We start from the raw sequence: 18,425 nt of genomic DNA on the forward strand, positions 1-18,425 counted from the left end.
ACCTTGGTCCTCTCAAATCCATCTTCTAGGACTTAAACACAGAGCACCTTGGTCGCAGGCAAATCTTACTGGTCCATCCGTCTACCAAACCCCAGCGTCTACGTGCTCATCTAACAAGGAGGTGTCAAATGCCAAGTCTGAGTTGTTCCTGGTGCTGTGTGAGTTAGCATGGAGGGATTTCTTTTTTAAATTTAAGACTTGAGTTTCAACCTCAAGGAGGTCACAGTCTGCATGGTAAGACAAAGTTAGCACACATAAAACAACAGAAGAAAAATTAGGTGCTAAAGGGCGTGTAGAAACAGTCATAGCTGGGGGAATAGAACCAAGGGCCAAGGCCAGGTGAGGCTTCAGGGAGGACACAAGAGGCCTTCGGGGTCTGGGAGGGGGAGGCAGGCATTCGCCGCACCAGCAAAGGTTGGCTGAGTCTACACTGATGTGGATTCAGGCTGGGCCAGGGAAGGTGACATGGAGATGAACATGGCCCACCCATACCCTGGGGCTGACAAACTGGCCTTGGTTTTAGGGCCAGCCTCAATGTCCCCAGGGACACATGGAGGACAGCACAATGAATGGAGAATGAGGCTTCATTCAAAGGAAAGAAAAGTGCTCATTAGCTTTCCCCAGCTCGATTCTTTATTTACTCATATAGTCATGCAACATTTAACAGGGATACATTCTGAGAAATGCATTCTTAGACAATTCTGTCATCCAGCAGCATGCGCAGTGGAGACCCCTCCATTAGAGTGTACTTACACAAACCTGGATGGTATAGCCTGCTACACACCCAGGCCATCTGGTACAGCCTAGTGCTCCCAGGCGACACACCCCTACAGAATGTTACTGTACAGAATATTCTATTTTTACTGTACTTTTTCTATGTGTACATAGGTATAGATACACAAAGGTAAGCATTTATGTATCTAAACCTATCTACACATAGAAAACGTATCTTTTAAAAGAGTATTAGCATCCACAAAAATTACCTTCACGGTTTCCCTGGAGGTGATGTTTGCATGATGATTCCAATTTACAGATGGGAAAGCTGTAAGCTGAGGCTTCCATGAGTTTGCTGGTGAGTTAGGACAGAGCTGGGACTGGAATCAGCTTCCTGGCTGTGTGAAAGAGAAACAGTGGTACACCTAGAGGGCACGTACCATGAACAGAGCTTGCAGGACTGGAGGTTGCTCTGGATGGGTCAGTGAGTGAGTGGTGAGTGAACGTGAAGCCCTGGGACACTATTGTACCCTGGTGTAGGCTTTATAAACACTGTACACTTAGGCTACACTAAATCTGTCAAGGTAAATGAAGTAATTGCACTATGACGTTATGACGGCCATGACGTAACCACGTGATTGGCGTTTGTCAGCCCCTTTAGAATCTTACAGGGCCATCGTCATAGGTGCAGTTTGTTGTTGACTGAAATGTTGTTATGCAGCCCGTGTCCATAGTTACTTCCAGTAGTGTGATAGTAAATCCACTCTCAAAAAGGAAAAGAACAAAAAAGGAAAAGAGGTCTCACCTCATTGATAGTGTGTGCTGATATCCATGGTGTAAATACTCCCATCATGACCAGTTTCAAACCACCAGCACAATGTCGCCAAACACAAAATTAGAAAGAGATACATGAAATGGGCTCTGGCCGGCTGGTGCCAGTTAGCTGTAGCACAAAGCTCATTCTCCTTGGAGCCCTGGGAAGGGGCGACCCTGATTGTTCCTCCTCTGGGCTGCACATGGCCTGTGACTTCCCAAAGTCACATGCTACACTGAAGTGTTATCAATTAATAGAGCCATGCACATCACAAGCAAGCAGTGTCTCTAGCTGAGACTTACTGAATGTAAAGTGGGAGTGGCCTACCTTATTCAGCTCAGCACCACGTGGGTGCTCATCATATGCAAGCCCCAATCCCATCCTCAGCCCTCCTCCCCCAAAGCTTGTGATTGAAGGAGATTACTTCTAAGATATAAGGACTGCTATTTGTTTATTCATTCATTCAACAAACATTTTCCGATTGCCCTCTCTCTGTGCCACACACTACACCGGGTGCCAGGGAAATGGGGGAACAAGACAGACACAACAGCTACCTTGTGAAGCTCACCAATGCTGGGAATTATGAGGGCCAGGCCCCCTGGCACTGGGTTCTGGTTTTAGCTCCACTTCCAACCTGCTGTATGGCCTTAAGCAACTCAGCCTCCTCCTTGGACCTCAGTTTCTTCACTTGTAAAATGAAGTTAGACTTAATGTTCACTAAGGTCTATCACAGCTTGGACTTCTGTGTCTCCAGGGGTTAAAGAGAGGTCCAGATGGCCACCACAGGAGGAAGGGTTGGTTGGAGAAACCAAGAATGTCTCCATGGGAGAGCAGCAGGCAGGAAGTAGATTGGACCTCTGAAAATTCACTGTGAGTCCCGTGAAACAGGAGGGACGTGTTTTGTGTGGCTCCTGACGGTGGAACTCTTGGGTGGAAAGTGTAAGGTGGGTGGGCCATTTTGACTCAATCTTGAAAGTTCTTGAGCATACTTGGTTGGAGCTGCTCAGCCGTGGGATGGGCTACCTTGTGAAGGAGTGAGCACCTGCCATTCGATTAGAGGCTCAAGACCACCTGCCTAAGCCTCATAGACAGGATTCACGGCAGGGAGATCACGATTTTGTAAAGCACCATGATCATCAGTTGTGAAGGAATGGAAAAAAACTTGTATGGTCCCTTGTGTTAACGTGGGAAAGACAAAGAGCATGCCAAAAAAAAAAAAAAAAAAATTACAATTACAAAGAACCACAAGCAGATGCTTAAAAAAAAAAAAAGACTAAAAAAAGACTACAATGGCCAGGTGCAGTGGCTCATGCCTGTAATCCCAGCACTACGGCGGGCCAAAGTGAGTGGATCACTTGAGGACAGGAGTTCGAGATCAGCCTGCCCAACATGGTGAAACCCCGTCTCTACCAAAAAATACAAAAATTAACGAGGGATGATGGCACACACCTGCAGTCCCAGCTACTCGGTGGCTGAGGCAGGAGAATTGCTTGAACCCAGGAGGCAGAGGTTGCAGTGAGCTGAGATTGTGCCACTGCACTGCAGCCTGGGCAACAGAGCTAGACTCTGTCTCAAAAAAAAAAAAAAAAAAAAACTAGAAGGCAAACTGTCAAAACACTGACAATGATTGAAGTAGGATTGTGGATGATGGTCATTTTTCCCCAATGCCTTATTTTTCAAATGTTTGGTAGTATGGAAATGTTTTTGAAACTAACACAGTTTTATTCTTTATGGAAAGTCATCTAGATCAACCCTTATCCTGGGACAGGAAGCCTCTCTACAACCACTAAACTCTCTTCCAATCTCCCAGTTCTAAGAGGCTCACTCAGGCCTGCCAACCAGGGAGGTGGGAGGAAGGTTGCACTGGCGGGTGCTTGCTGAGTGCCAGACTCTGTGCTGGGTGCAGAGCCAAAGAAACAGTGTCGGGCCTGGAGGAGGGATGATGGCTGTCACAATTATCTCAGTCTTTGAAACAGTCATGGGGCAGGTCCCGGATTATTAAGCAGTAGGGGTTCACCCACGTCGAGGAGGGATCCCCACTGGGCATGTTGCTGGAAGGGGAATTTAGGGCGAGTGGATGAGCTGCCTGTTCAACCCCATAATTTGACAGAATCCAGGCCAAGACTTTGGCCATGTAGACAACTGTGGGTAGAGTCGGACTGATGAGGAGGTAAAGGGTTTCCGTGTCTCCATCTATGGACACATGCATGCATGCTCACACTGACACACAGCCTCAGCTTAGGCTAAAAGCACCTCACTTTCCCCTACCAAATCTCCATATAATTCTTCCAAGAAAGTCAGTTTCGTGATGATGAACTCAACCCACATGGCTCTCACCCGGCCTTCACCCGGCATCCCCTTCCTGCTCCCCAAGCTCCCCTCTCCACTTCATTTCAGGCTCCCCATCCCCTTCCTCTGCCTCACCTATGCATTCCCCCTGCCAGCACCTAATTCTGCTTCCCATGGAGAAAGGCCTCCCTGTTGACAGGGCCATGCTGGGACTAGGGGCTGGCAAAGTCAGTCTTCTCACATAAAAGGCTCAGTGAGTCCTGGAGACACTTGGAAGCCAGACAGAATGGAATTTCTCTCTATTTTCTTTACAGCTGAGAAAACACGCACAAACACAAGAGCATATTTATTGCGATATTTCTATCCCAAAGTTTGTCTTTAAAAAAAAAAAAAAGAAATAAAATTAGTTTCTCTGCCCACTCCACCCCTATCCTCTCCCCCACCCCCCACCCCACCTCTTTTCATTCCGTCCCGTTTCCTGGTCTAGGCCAGGGAGAGAAACAGAGCGTCCAAGCCCCACAGAGCAGTCCTGCAACCCGGACAATGTCCAGCTTGTTCAGAGAGCGAGGGAAGAAACGCAGCTCCAAAAACATACACACAGCCTCCCAATGAAGGGTGTTCTGAGGGAAGAACAGGCGGGCCTTGTGTCTGAACACGAATCCCTGAGGCTCTGGGAAGAGAGGAGCCCGAAAGTCTAGACCCCTCCCCGGCATGGAGAAGACACCTTACCCCTGCCCTCGGGGGAACTATTTCCTAGCCGTACTTGGTCACAAGGGGCTTGAACGAGAGCCCCTCATGGTGCCTCAGCCTGCTGCCTTTTCTTAAAAAGGCAGCATCTAGGTAGAAAAATTCCTAAGGAGACACAAAGGGCTACTTCTCAGAACTTTGGGATTTTCCAAACTTTCTCCAGTGTGAGGATGATGTGCCTCATGCATTCGCCTCGTACCCCGAGTGTCTGGGCACCCCTGGCCCAGTCAAGTTGACTCACAAAATTAACCATCACAGGAACTCATTCAGATGAGCCTTCACTGGCTGAAGATGGGAAGTCAGGTTTATTAGCCCAATGCCTGGAATTAAACTCAGAAACCTGTGAAGGTTTTGTGAGGGGAGGATTCTTGAAGAAAATATCTCACAAACCACGTGCAGCCTCCTTCTCTAGCAGTGATTCCAGGTCCCTGGGTGTGGAATTATCACTTTGCATCACATGTCACATGACCCTGTTTGACCTCACCTTGCCTTCACTGTCTAAATAATGCCTCTACCTCCCCTCTTCCAGGTCAACTATGACCACTTTACTCTGGGTTTTTGTGACTCTGAGGGTCATCACTGCAGCTGTCTCAGTGGAAGTTTCAGGTGAGGACACTCATATGCATGTCTTATGTATCAGTAGGCACGAGTACTGGGTTTGAGTACTGGGTACTGAACCTGGTGTTACTAGTCCCAGGGAAATATGATTTCCCCTTTCCTGGCCTTTTCCCGGCCCTGCCCTTCCCCTATTGTTGCATGCATAACTGTGATAGGAGGGCACCCCTGCATGGGCACAGGCATCCAGACCTCCAGGAGCCTCGCTCAGATAGCACTGCTCCTGGCTGCCCTCAAGCCCCGACAGCTGGCAGAGAGAGTTCCCAGCAGGTGCCTTTCTTCCCTCCATGGATCTCGGCCAGTACTGCTGCCCACTGAGCTTGCAGGAGGGGCAGGACATAGACCAGTGGGGAAAGGGCCACTGAGGGAGGATCGGCTGGAGCACCAAAGAAAACAGGTCACTTGAGAGATAGCCAGAGAAAAGCCCCAGGGAATCAGACAGGTCTTTGCCTGTTTGGCAAACCAACTCCGGAAGCCCCAGCCTGGCCTTGTGCATGTGGCAGGCACTGGGTCTACTTCCGCTCATTGAGCATTGGACCAAATGAACAAACCTTCCACTGACCCCAGGATGGGCTTGACCCCAGAAGGGAAGGTATATCTCCCCTAGACTCAGACAAGAGGGGACGCTGCTCTTGGCTGTACATTTTAGAGGCCCCCACTGGCCCTCTCCAGCCTCAACCCTCTCCAAAGGGAGAGGAGCCAGTAGGGCCTGTGTGTCCATCCAAATCTGCATTTCCCTTTAGATCACATTCTGGGATCCCAGAATGCCCAGAATTTCCCGTCCAAATGGCCCAGGCTACATCCAGGTCCTGCATGGGTCCATCCTCCTACGGGGGCACCACACCCGTGATGGGAGCCACCCTGGGTCCAAGGGAGGGCCTGAGGAGTGGCTGCTTGTATGGGGTGTGGGCAGAGCAGGGCTGTGAGGCTGAGATAAGCACAGCAGCACGTGAGACCCCCTCACAGTGCACTTGGTGCAGGGAAAAGAAGGGCCCCACTCACCATGCTCCCACCCAGCCACTACATCCCAAGGCAAAAAGCCAAGGAATCCAAGAATTCTGAATTTGAGTCTGTTTTTTCAGGTCATTCTGAAAGGTATCATTGTCAAACAGGAAGATAGAAGATAGAACACAGAATGTAACAATCTGTTGGCCCAATTTACAACTTTTGCATCTGCAGACATATGGGACAAGGGCCTTCGTTTGTACTGTTGCTGGGAGACCCACAGCTATGCAGCCCTGGCTGTACCGGGGGTGGTTTGCCCACGCAGGGAAACCAGTTCTTTAGGTTTGGGTGAGGACTTTAAAAACTCCTGAGCACCGCGGTCCCTCTCAGCTCTCCCCTGAGAACCACTACTGCTAAAACCCAGCTATGTCCAGGGTGCGAGGTCCCAGCACTCAGAGGAAGGTGCCTGTGGAAGGGGCTGATGGGCCTGTCCAGGACATCAGAAGGTTAGAGCTGGACTCCAAGCATTCCTGGCTCCCCTTCACTTGCCCTGTGATGTATCTACCACCCACAAATAATCTCAAACCATTTTTATTTCAACCTGTAGGCTCTCCTGAAAGAACAGTTTTCATAAATGTACGAGTCTCCATGAAAGGTGCTATTTTTTTTGTTTGTTTGTTTTTGAAAGCTGGTTTTTTCCCCACTCCCAGCAGATCTTTTACTTCTAACAAGATTTGGTAAACTCGTTGCACCTTCCCTATCAACGCCCTCCATTATATTAATATTTCTGGAGTCTGATCCTATCCCGCGTCACCTCTCCCGCATCTGACTCTTTGCAGATTGAAATGTCTAATCTTCTTGGATGCTTCTAGACCCGAAACCCCCGACTCCCAAACAGCAAAAGAGAGCGACTTATCTCAACTGCAAAATCAGACCTCCTCAAATGGGACACATCTTGGAAGTTTTCTGTCTCAGCTTTAAAATTGTGTAGACTGCCTTTCCACCCCCAAATCTTTGAGTTAAGCTGTCACCCAAGTAGATGGGTCCTGTTTTATTCCATGCTTTGATGCCCCCTGTAGTACCCCAGTTTGAGAAACAGGGTGATGGTCTTGACACTGATGTCTCCCCTGCCCCACTCTGGAATCCTTTTCTGGCTCCATAATTTTGGTCTCGAGGTGCAGAGGCCAGGGGGTGAGGAACGCTGCCCTGGAAAAGGCGTTGCAAGCCTTTCTGGGAATTCCCACATGACACCGGAGCATTGGCATCGTAGACACAGACACACTCATTGGATTTCTCTGTCTCAGGAGAGCTCATTGCCGCAGGGACGGATGGGGAGGCGGGCTGGTCCTCTCTAGGCACTAACAGATCTCTCTTCCACCCCACCCCTCCCGTACAGACCATGACAACTCGCTGAGTGTGAGCATCCCCCAACCGTCCCCGACGAGGGTCCTCCTCGGGACCTCCCTCACCATCCCCTGCTATTTCATCGACCCCATGCACCCTGTGACCACCGCCCCCTCCACCGCCCCCCTCGCCCCAAGAATCAAGTGGAGCCGTGTTTCCAAGGAGAAGGAGGTAGTGCTGCTGGTGGCCACTGAAGGGCGCGTGCGGGTCAACAGTGCCTACCAGGATAAGGTTTCGCTGCCCAACTACCCTGCCATCCCCAGCGACGCCACCTTGGAAATCCAGAGCCTGCGCTCCAATGACTCAGGGGTCTACCGCTGCGAGGTGATGCACGGCATCGAGGACAGTGAGGCTACCATGGAGGTCGTGGTGAAAGGTGAGAACCTCCCGGGGGGACGCTGCTCCACCCGCAGAAAGCAGCAGAGCGGTCTGGGCTTCGGGCAGGTGTAGGCAGGCTGGCCTTCAAACCAGCCCCTCCGCGGACCTCAGCCAAGTTACTTAACTTCGGCTGCTTCCTCTGTGACATGGAGCTGGTAATATCATTCTCTCTGGACTTTAGGGAGGATTAAATACTTCCTGGCTATTATTAAATACTTCACAGGTAACTGACAGTTTGTGCTTCCCAAGAATTCTGTGAGCCGGTGGGTCTTGTGGTGGTGCCCATTTTACAGACAAGCAAACTGAGGTCAAGTGACTTGCCTGGGGTTACCCTGGAAATAAGTCAGAGCAGTCTCCTGACAGCTTGTCCCCATGTCTTTTCCCTCCCCCTCCCCAGTCCCTCATTCTCAGTTCCAGAAGCCAAAGCAAGGGCTGAAGACCCCCTGGTCTCTTTCTCTCTGTGGTCCAAGGAGAACAGTCAGGTCCTTGGTTAGCTTCAGGACTTTGGCCAGCACCAGATTTTTCCCAGGGGAAGGTACAGTGGGAGGCTCTGTCAAAGCTGTTCACTCCTAGGCACACCTTAGATGGATTTCCCACTAGGGTGTCCCTGGGCTGAGGGTGCAGGGGGTTCTAAGTGTCTTTCCCCCAATACAACCTGAGGGTCCTGGAGTGATAAGAAAAAATTGCAAGCAGGCAGATTTTAGTTTAATTCAAAGAACTTTCTGATTATCAGGATTATCACAAGTCTTCAAAAAGGAATGCCTTATAAGGTAGTGAGCTCCCCATTACGGCGTGTTCCAGCAGATTCAGAAGGATCACATGCAAAGGTGTACAGGGGGTCATGCACCAGCCTGGGCCGGCCATTTCCCGAAGGTCCCTTTGACTATTGCCGTAATTCTGCGGGGACCTCCGCGATGGGAGACTGTGCCTGACCAGGGTTCCCACATGTGCGCACGTGTGTGTCTTGCAGGTGTCGTGTTCCATTACAGAGCCATCTCCACACGCTACACCCTTGACTTCGACAGGGCGCAGAGGGCCTGCCTGCAGAACAGTGCCATCATCGCCACGCCCGAGCAGCTGCAGGCTGCCTACGAAGATGGCTTCCACCAGTGCGACGCCGGCTGGCTGGCTGATCAGACTGTCAGGTAAGCCCCAGCCCACCAGTGAGTGGCGGCCAGGAGTCAGAGGCCACAGGCCAGTCAGGCAGGTGCTGGGATGGAATGTTGGCCAGCACTGAGCTGGTGCCAGCGTGACACCATGGCCAGCCTACGTTAGGAGCCTCGGTCATGCCTTGGCCAAACAGGCGCTCAATGACCCATCCCAAACCCTTGCTATTCTCTCTTGCAAATGGAATGAGGGACTGCTAGCAACCTTGCCCTACGCATCAGTATTTTTCCTACCCATTTTTTCTTTGCCACAATTTCCTCACTTCTGAACTGTGATGTTTTCTGTATTTTTGTAAAAGACCTTCCGTCCTTTCTGTTTTTAATAAGGTAAGACATAAGTTGAACGCCTGGGTGCATCCTTGCCTGAGTGTAGGTGCTGGGGAGTGAGGCGCAGAGCAGTCCGGATAGACCCTGCCTTCAAGGGATCTCAATGCACTCCAAAAGCAAAATGATGTCACTCATTCCGGGAGCATCACAGCTCCAACAGCCAGAGCCACAAAGTCTCAGGAAGAAAACCTAGGAAAATGTCTTTGCAATCTTGGGGTAGGCAAAGAGATCTTAGGATACAAAAACCATAGCCATAAAAAAAGATGAGACAGCCGAGCGCAGTGGCTTATGCCTGTAATCCCAGCACCTTGGGAGGCCTAGGCAGGTGGATCACAAGCTCAAGAGTTCGAAACCAACCTGACCAGAGAAAGTGAAACCCCATCTCTACTAAAAATACAAAAATTAGCTGGGCATGGTGGTGTTTGCCTGTAGTCCCAGCTACTCGGGAGGCTGAGTCGGGAGAATCGCTTGAACCAGGGAGGCGGAGGTTGCAGTGAGCTGAAATCACCACCACTGTACTCCAGCCTGGCAACAGAGCGAGACTCCATCTGAAAAAAAAGAGAGAGAGAGAATAGTCTGGCGTAGCACAAGAGCCCACACCGGGGCCACATCAGGAGCTGGACTCAAATTCCAGCTCCAGCGCTTGGAAGCTGCGTGACTATGGACAAATCATTTAACATCTCTGAACCTCAGTTTCTTCGAGTGTAAAGTAGATGGATGATAGCACCTGCCTCATTGGGCTGACATGAGACTCAAATGATATAGAGTGAGGCCTGACAAACTATGGCCAGAGGCCAAGTCCAGCCCTCTTCTTGTTTCTGTAAATCAAGTTTCACTGGACTGCAGTCAAGTCACACCCATATGTGTATTGTCTGTGGTTGCTTCATGCTACAGTGGCAGAAGAGTGGTCACCACAGACGCTGTGCAAAACCTAAAATATTTTCTGTCTTTTTTTGGAGACAGAGTCTTGCTCTGTCACCCAGGCTGGAGTGCAATGGCATGATATCGGCTCACTGCAACCTCAGCCTCCCGAGTTCAGGCAATTCTCCTGCCTCAGCCTCCTGAGGGGCTGGGATTACACGTGCCCGCCACCATGCCTGGCTAATTTTTGTATTTTTAGTAGAGATGGAGTTTCACCATGTTGGTCAGGCTGGTCTCGAACTCCTGACCTCATGATCTACCCGCCTCGGCCTCCCAAAGTGCTGGGATTACAGGTGCAAGCCACTGTGTCTGGCCTATCTGATCTTTTATAGAAAAAAATATGTAATCCTGAGATATTTAATCGGCAAAAAAAAGATATATATATATATAGATAGATATATATATATATGCCCCTGATAGAGAAAGTATGTTGGGTACCACTAAATATTCAGTAGAGGGAGGCTGCGTTTAGTCATTATTCACTGTTAAAACAGATAAGCAGTTCACATATTCAGAAGAGACATGCCAAATGCAATATTAAGTCATTGTTTCCTCCCATGAGGGAGGAGGATTCAAGGGTAGAGGCCATGGGCTTCCCTGTCCCCTGAGTGTCACACCTCCATTTGGGGTTCCTGGCAGATATCCCATCCACACTCCCCGGGAAGGCTGCTATGGAGACAAGGATGAGTTTCCTGGCGTGAGGACATACGGCATCCGAGACACCAACGAGACCTATGATGTGTACTGCTTCGCCGAGGAGATGGAGGGTGAGCTGCCCTGCCACCACGAGGCACCTAGCTCCCTTCCGGAGGGCCCTTCCCCTCCCCATCTCCCCATGGACACTTGAGATCACACAGGGTGTCAGCTCAGGGCCTGACACTCTCCATCCCCCTCTGCCATGAAGGGAGGTGGGCTGGGGCCTACAGGTCTGGACCTCTCATTCCCCACTTTGGAGAGGGTCTCAGTGGTCCCAACATCTGCAAAATGTCTGGTGTCACCACTGGGCCCCAGAGCACCTGTCACCAGAAGTCTCTCACCTAGGATTGCCCCTTCCAGCTGAGATCCCAGCTGCCATGACCAGCCCATCCCTGTTCTAAGGTCCCCTGTGCCATCAAAGTCCAGCCCAGCCATGGCCCCCTTGCAAGCCATACTACACCAGCAACGTAGCACCTAGGGCAGCTGGCCACCCAACCACCCTCTCCCGGCCTGGACTTTTTCTCTTTTGTAAAGGGCACCAGTTTTGGTCACAGAGTTAGCCAGGCCCGTGGACGCCAACCTTTCCCCCATCTGCTCCCATATACTCCTTTGTACATTCCAGACTCTGCAACGTCTGTCTCCTTCCTCCCTGTCCACCCCCACTTCCCCTCACATGAGTACAGTGCCCACAGCTCCTCCAGGCTGGGGAGAAGAGCTGGCAACCGGCACTTTCTGAGTGAGGGGCTGCTGCCGCCAGGCTTTCTCACCACCACAGCCCCCTGCTGCATTCCCACCCCAACACCCAAACCCGTGTATTAGGTAGCAAGTTATTTGTGCGTTCCCACATTTGGCTAACCAAAGACAAACAGAACCACCATTTAGAGATGCCACTAAGCAGGGTAGCCAGAACCGCCCCCACCGCCCCACCCCTACCCCTGGCACAACCCTGTTAGGTTTTTGTAAACTTGTTTTTTAAGCTCACAGTCCCCAAATGATGCCCTTACAGACTCTTCAGGGTCTAGAGACCCCAGGTTTTTTTTTGAATCACTGCTCCAAGGGCTCAAGGTCTGATGCCCGCTCTTCCCAGGATAACTTGAGTTTTTTAAAAGGATTCGCCTTAAGTAGGCAATGCTTAACTCCTAGGAAAGCTTCCCCTAGCGGTGGGAAGCAAATGGACCAAAGAGGCTTTTAGAAGAATTTTCCTCCCAGATTTCAAGTTTGCTTCACCGATCTCCCTGCCATTTTTTTTTTTTTTTTTTTTTTTTTTTTTTTTTGAGATGGAGTTTCACTCTTGTTGCCCAGGCTGGAGTGCAATGGCACGATCTCAGCTCACTGCAACCTGCACCTCCCTGATTCAAGCGATTCTCCTGCCTCAGCCTTCCAAGTAGCTGGGATTACAGGCATGCGCCACCACACCCAGCTACTTTTGTGTTTTCATTAGAGACGGGGTTTCTCCATGTTGGTGAGGCTGGTCTCGAACTCCCAACCTCAGGTGATCCACCAGCCTCAGCCTCCCAAAGTACTGGGACTACAGGCACGAGCTGCCTCGCCTGGCCTTTGCTGCTGCTTTCTTGGTCCCCTTGTTTTAGGAAATTGATGTCATCCTACACAAAAGCCCAGAAATAAGCAATGAAGGGCAAGATCTGAGATACACACACTTGGGACCAGGACTTTGGGAAGTCAGAGGACTCCCAAGACTTCGTGGAAAAGTGTGGATCTCTCTGGGGATGCAGCGCAGGGGGAGGGGGAGGAGACCGTCATTCAACCAGCTGTGTCCTTCACAGGTGAAGTCTTTTATGCAACCTCTCCAGAGAAGTTCACCTTCCAGGAGGCAGCCAATGAGTGCCGGCGGCTGGGTGCCCGGCTGGCCACCACGGGCCAGCTCTACCTGGCCTGGCAGAGCGGCATGGACATGTGCAGCGCTGGCTGGCTGGCCGACCGCAGTGTGCGCTACCCCATCTCCAAGGCCCGGCCCAATTGCGGGGGCAACCTCCTGGGCGTGAGGACCGTCTACCTGCATGCCAACCAGACGGGCTACCCTGACCCCTCATCCCGCTATGACGCCATCTGCTACACAGGTGGGGCAGGGCTGGAGGTGGAGAGTTCATGCCACTAAAATGGGGTTCTAGAGGAAGAGGAGGTCTTGGAAAGGGAGGGTCGGTTTTCACCCTTGAAGGGGCCACTGGGTACCTGAAGCCCTGTTTTTAGAACACCCCTCCATTTTCACTGGTTCCTAGAAAGCCCTAAGGTAGAGACACTGGAGACTGCAGCGTATCCAGCCCTGTCTCATCAGATCAGCACAGAAAAGGGTTAAAAGCATGAGCTTAGAGCAGGCGTAGGCCGCATGTGGTCCCCCTGAGGCCATTTATCTGCCCCCTCCCCCCCGCCACACTTCAGGAAGGGGCACCTCTTTCATTGGTGGTCAGTGAGAGGAGCACAGTATGTGGCGGCCCTCCAATGGTCTGAGGGACAGTGAACTGGCCTCTTGTGTAAAAAGTTTGGGGACGCCTGGCTTAGAGTGTGTTTTCTCCGGTTTGAATCAAAGCCCTGCCACCTACCGCTGTGCAACCCTGGCAAAGTCAAGGCCCTGAACCTCACTCTTCTCATCTGTCTAGTGGGGAGATGGGGTGCCGCCTGGGAAGACTTTGGGGGTCGATATGAGACCCTGGCACCCACAGGAGGGTGCTGCTATCTGCCTTTTAAAATTGAATGTGTTTAACAAGAGGGTCAAAATGGGTTTTGTTGTGTTTTGGGTGTTTTTGTTTGTTTTCCTTTTAGACAGGTTATCACTCTGTTGTCCAGGCAGGAGTGCAGTGTTGAGATCACAGCTCACTGCAGTCTTAGCTTCCTGGGCTCAGGTGATCCTCCCTCCTCAGCCTCCAATGTAACTGGGTACGTAGGCACCACCAAGCTCTGTTAATTTTTTTTTTTTTTTTTTTTAGAGACAGGGTCTTGTCATGTTGTCCAAACTGGGCAAAATGTTATTATTATTATTATTGTTATTGAGACAGAGTCTCGCTCTGTTGCCCAGGCTGGAGGGCAGTGGCACAATCTTGGCTCATTACAACCTCCACTTCCTGGGTTCAAGCGATTCTTCTGCCTCAGCCTCCTGAGTAGCTGGGATTACCGGTGCACACTACGATGCCCAGCCAATTTTGTATCTTTAGTAGAGTTGGGGTTTCACCATGTTGGCCAGGCTGGTCTTGAACTCCTGACCTCAGGTGATCCACCTGCCTCAGCCTCTGAAAGTGCTGAGATTACATGCATGCGCCACCATGCCCAGCTGCAAAATGTTATTGAAAAGAGTAGGGGAAAGTTTGATGGGGGCTTTATTTTGAAAACTTAGACTAAATGTTTAAATAAGTTTTTATCTTATATTTAACACATTTTGGGTTATAATTATAATCACATGCTAATTCTTGGAGGAAAAACCAATGCATCACATAAATGAGGAGTTGCAAAACTCTCATGTCTCCAGTGGCGTTAACACAATGACAACCCATTACGTGTTTCATTTACACAACCTGATCTTAGTGGAAGAGGGTTGCTTTTGCAACAATATTTGGAATTTCCTCCTTGAAGCCTCTCTTAACCTATTCTAACTGTTCTTTTGGAAGTAGTATCACTCTTATGAGACTCTCATTTGTTTGTGACTATGACACAGGCAGTTCTCCAAAGCCACCTTTATCAATTTCACAAACTGCACCTTCTGCAAGGTTTTCTGATTTCTCTTTATAACTGACTTACCTGCTCCCATTGGATAGTTACACATCAGACGGTTGGCAAGGTGCTTCTGAACGCGTGAAGCAGCAGCTGTGCGGAGCAGGAAGGGATGCTGGGATGGGAACTGATCTTCATGAGCAGTCAGCTCATTGGTCAATATCCTGCCTTCTGATAACTCTTGCACTCTTTTGCAGTCTTGAAACTGTGGGGACGCCTATAATGAACATGCTGATAGCTGGGTACCCCTGCAAGGGGCTTGGCAAGGCGCCTGGCACACAGTGGTGCCCTCCTGCCCCAGCGGGGAAAGAGAAGGAGCCATGCTCATCTCCACTCCTCGTCACCCTCAAGCCTGTCCCTTGAGAGGCTAATAGGCTACACCTCTTAGGCTGAGAGGCTAAGGCTTGTCTTTGTCCCCTCCTCCAGGTGAAGACTTCGTGGACATCCCAGAAAACTTCTTTGGAGTAGGGGGTGAGGAGGACATCACCATCCAGACGGTGACCTGGCCTGACGTGGAGCTGCCACTGCCTCAAAACATTACCGAGGGTGAAGCCCGAGGCAGCGTGATCCTTACTGCAAAGCCCGTCTTCGAGGTCTCCCCCAGTCCTCCGGAGCCCGAGGAGCCCTTCACGTTTGCCCCTGAAATAGGGGCCACTGCCTTTCCTGCGATTGAGAATGAGACTGCAGAGGCCAGCAGGCCCTGGGCCTTTCCCACGCCTGGCCTGGGCCCTGCCACGGCCTTCACCAGTGAGGATCTCGTCGTGCAGGTGACCGCTGTCCCAGGTGCAGCCGAGGTCCCTGGGCAGCCGCATTTGCCAGGGGGTAAGTAGCTGCCCGTAGATGCATCTAGGGGCAGATGGAGAGAATTTGGCCTGGGGGGAAAGGACTCCCACAGTTGAAGGCTGTAACTTCTACTTAACCTGGCACCTCAGACAATCTTCTCTCCAATCAGATCTTGTTGTTTTCATCTGTGAAACAAAAAGAATAGGCCAGACTAGTCAGGTCCACACTCTTTTGCCATGAAGAATTTATTTCAAATGAGGTCGTATGTAGAAACCAGTCTCTATATCAAGCAGACGCACGTGCCACGTGGACCTAAGGGAAATGGAGTGGGGAGCAGCTGGGCCTCCTTCTGTCCAAGGCCCCTCCTTGTCCCATCAGACACCCCCACTAAATAGAGCCACTAGAAAACCACTGCCTTGGATGACCCCTGAGGCTTGTCACTGTTCTGACAAAGGCCAGCAAACTGTGGCCAGCAAAATGTGGCCTTTCTTAAGTCATATGGCCCATGACTTAAGAATGATTTTTACGTTCTTAAATAGGGGCAAAACATCACATATTCAAAAAGTCAATATTTTGTGACACATGAAAATTATATATAATTCAGATTTCAGAGTCCACAAATAAAGTTTGATTGGAACAAAGCCATAGCCATCTGTGGACGGGCTGTCCCTGGCTAACAGAGGACAATCATAGTGAGGTTGAATAGTCAGGATTTCATGTCCGGATTCCACCAACTGTGGATGGAAAATATTCCAAAAGAAAAGAAACAATACTATTTTGTTTTATTTCATTTCTTTTCATTTCCATGAGAATTACTGAAATATTCTTCAATTTGCAATTTTGGAAATTGAACAAAATAACAACACAACAATAAAAGTAACATAAATTTAAAAACAGTACAGTATAACTACTATTCCTATAGTAGTTGACATTGTATCATTGTATCAGGTGTTAGAGGGAACCTAGAGGTGATGTATGGAAATACTACATTTTCATTTCCGGGACTTGAGCATATGTGGATTTCGGTATCTGAGAAGATCCTGGATGGCAAAGATAACTGTAGTTGTAACAGAAGCCACATAGTCCACAAAGCCTGAAATATTTACCATTCGACTCTGCAGAAAACGCTTCTCGCTCCTGTTCTAAGATGACAGTGTTCTAGGTGCTTAACACGTGTGAGAATCAGATGTCAGGGAGCATAGAGCCCAGTGATTCCCAGACTCAAGTCTTTGAAGAAGGACATTCTGGCATGGCCTTGTTCCATAAGGGCCTTGGTGGGTTCCCACGCTGCCATCCACCATCACACCCACATGGCTACCAAGTGGGATTTCAGCCTGCATTGCCCACATAAATCCAGCGTGTCAGGCAGCAGGAGTTGGACTCCCTCTGTGCCCATGGAGCCTTGGGAACTGCACAGCATGGGTCTGTGAACCTGACCGCTGCCTCCTCTTGTCCCCCTCCTCCCCACCCAGGAGTCGTGTTCCACTACCGCCCAGGACCCACCCGATACTCGCTGACCTTCGAGGAGGCACAGCAGGCCTGCCTGCGCACCGGGGCGGTCATTGCCTCGCCAGAGCAGCTCCAGGCCGCCTACGAAGCTGGCTATGAGCAGTGTGATGCTGGCTGGCTACAGGACCAGACCGTCAGGTGAAGCCGTGCTCCTTGCCCAGCACAAACCCAACTGAGGAGGTCAGGCTTAAGGAGCCACAGCCTGGCACGGCCCCCAGCACACTGACCACCCAATACTTTGTGGGTCAATTAATTAATTAGCGACTCAACTGAGGCATATCCTGAAATGGTGGTGAAGGGCACCCGGTCCTGTTCAGTTCTTGGTCATTTCTCCCCATCAGACAGAGGTGGCAGCCCCCTCCTCAAGTGCCCCATTTCCTTCCAGCCTGACCCCATGCCCTTCCATGCAGCTGCTCTCGCCTGAAGACAGAAATCCCCCAGGAGCCACCAGACCCTCCCCCAGGCTGCTAGGAGAACTTGCTGCATGAAGGGCTCCTTCCTGGTTTGAATCCACCAGACAATGAAGACGTGCCTAAGTCCCTGAGTGGCCTCTGGCCTCAGCCCAGCGCCCTGCATCTACCAGCCCCTGGAATAGGCCTTCATCTCCTCCTCCCACTGTCCTTTGCAGATACCCCATTGTGAGCCCACGGACCCCATGCGTGGGTGACAAGAACAGCAGCCCAGGAGTCAGGACCTATGGTGTGCGCCCATCAACAGAGACCTACGATGTCTACTGCTATGTGGACAGACTTGAGGGTACAGGCCACATTCTCACATTTCGGGCCCTAGATAGACAGGGGGCTGACAGGGCAGCTCGAAGAGAGGAAGTTACCACCCACCCACCCCGGATCCCACCCAGCTTTCCAGGTGGAAAAGGGTCCTGCTGAGAAAGGAAGAACCCCAGCCCCTCCCTTAGAAACAGCTCCTGCTCTCCTCCTGAATGTTTCATGTGGTCATAGCATTGCAGGGGAGCATTGGTCCCTTTAAAAAGCAATGAGATCTGTGGGTAAATGTCAGTTTATTATAAATAGATGCTATATACACCAACTGCTTCTTGGAGAGTCCCAATGCCTGGGCACAAATCAAAGGCACTAAGTCCTACAGTAAACAAACAAGCAAAAACCACTTAGGCCAGGCACAGTGGCTGACACCTGTAATCCTAGAACTTTGGGAGGCCAAGGCAGGTGGATTGCTCTAGCCCAGGAGTTCGAGACCAGCCTGGGCAACATGGCTAAAGCCTGTCTCTATACTTATTTTTTAAAAAAGAAAAAGGGCCAGGCGCGGTGGCTCACGCCTGTAATCCCAGCACTTTGGGAAGCTGAAGCAGGCAGATCACGAGGTCAGGAGCTCGAGACCAGCCTGACCAACATGGTGAAACCCCATCTCTACTTGTGTGT

The 18,425-nt window shown here is 50.6% G+C and overlaps 1 protein-coding gene across 2 annotated transcripts in view; it reads left to right on the forward strand.

Annotated features, from left to right (window-relative positions):
- ACAN (aggrecan) overlaps positions 1-18,425 on the forward strand; it is a 70,898-nt gene that overhangs the window by 25,949 nt on the left and 26,524 nt on the right. For both annotated transcript variants that reach the window (XM_074399995.1, XM_074399994.1), the window contains exons 2-9: positions 5,094-5,170; positions 7,521-7,904; positions 8,877-9,051; positions 10,960-11,087; positions 12,801-13,094; positions 15,163-15,558; positions 16,992-17,166; positions 17,657-17,784. In XM_074399995.1, the coding sequence (XP_074256096.1) occupies positions 5,101-5,170; positions 7,521-7,904; positions 8,877-9,051; positions 10,960-11,087; positions 12,801-13,094; positions 15,163-15,558; positions 16,992-17,166; positions 17,657-17,784 (1,750 nt within the window). In that variant the 5' untranslated portion in view covers positions 5,094-5,100. The remainder of the gene's footprint in view (positions 1-5,093; positions 5,171-7,520; positions 7,905-8,876; positions 9,052-10,959; positions 11,088-12,800; positions 13,095-15,162; positions 15,559-16,991; positions 17,167-17,656; positions 17,785-18,425) is intronic.

Source organism: Saimiri boliviensis, chromosome 5, assembly GCF_048565385.1.
Source record: "Saimiri boliviensis isolate mSaiBol1 chromosome 5, mSaiBol1.pri, whole genome shotgun sequence".
NCBI classification, from domain to species: Eukaryota; Metazoa; Chordata; class Mammalia; order Primates; family Cebidae; genus Saimiri; species Saimiri boliviensis.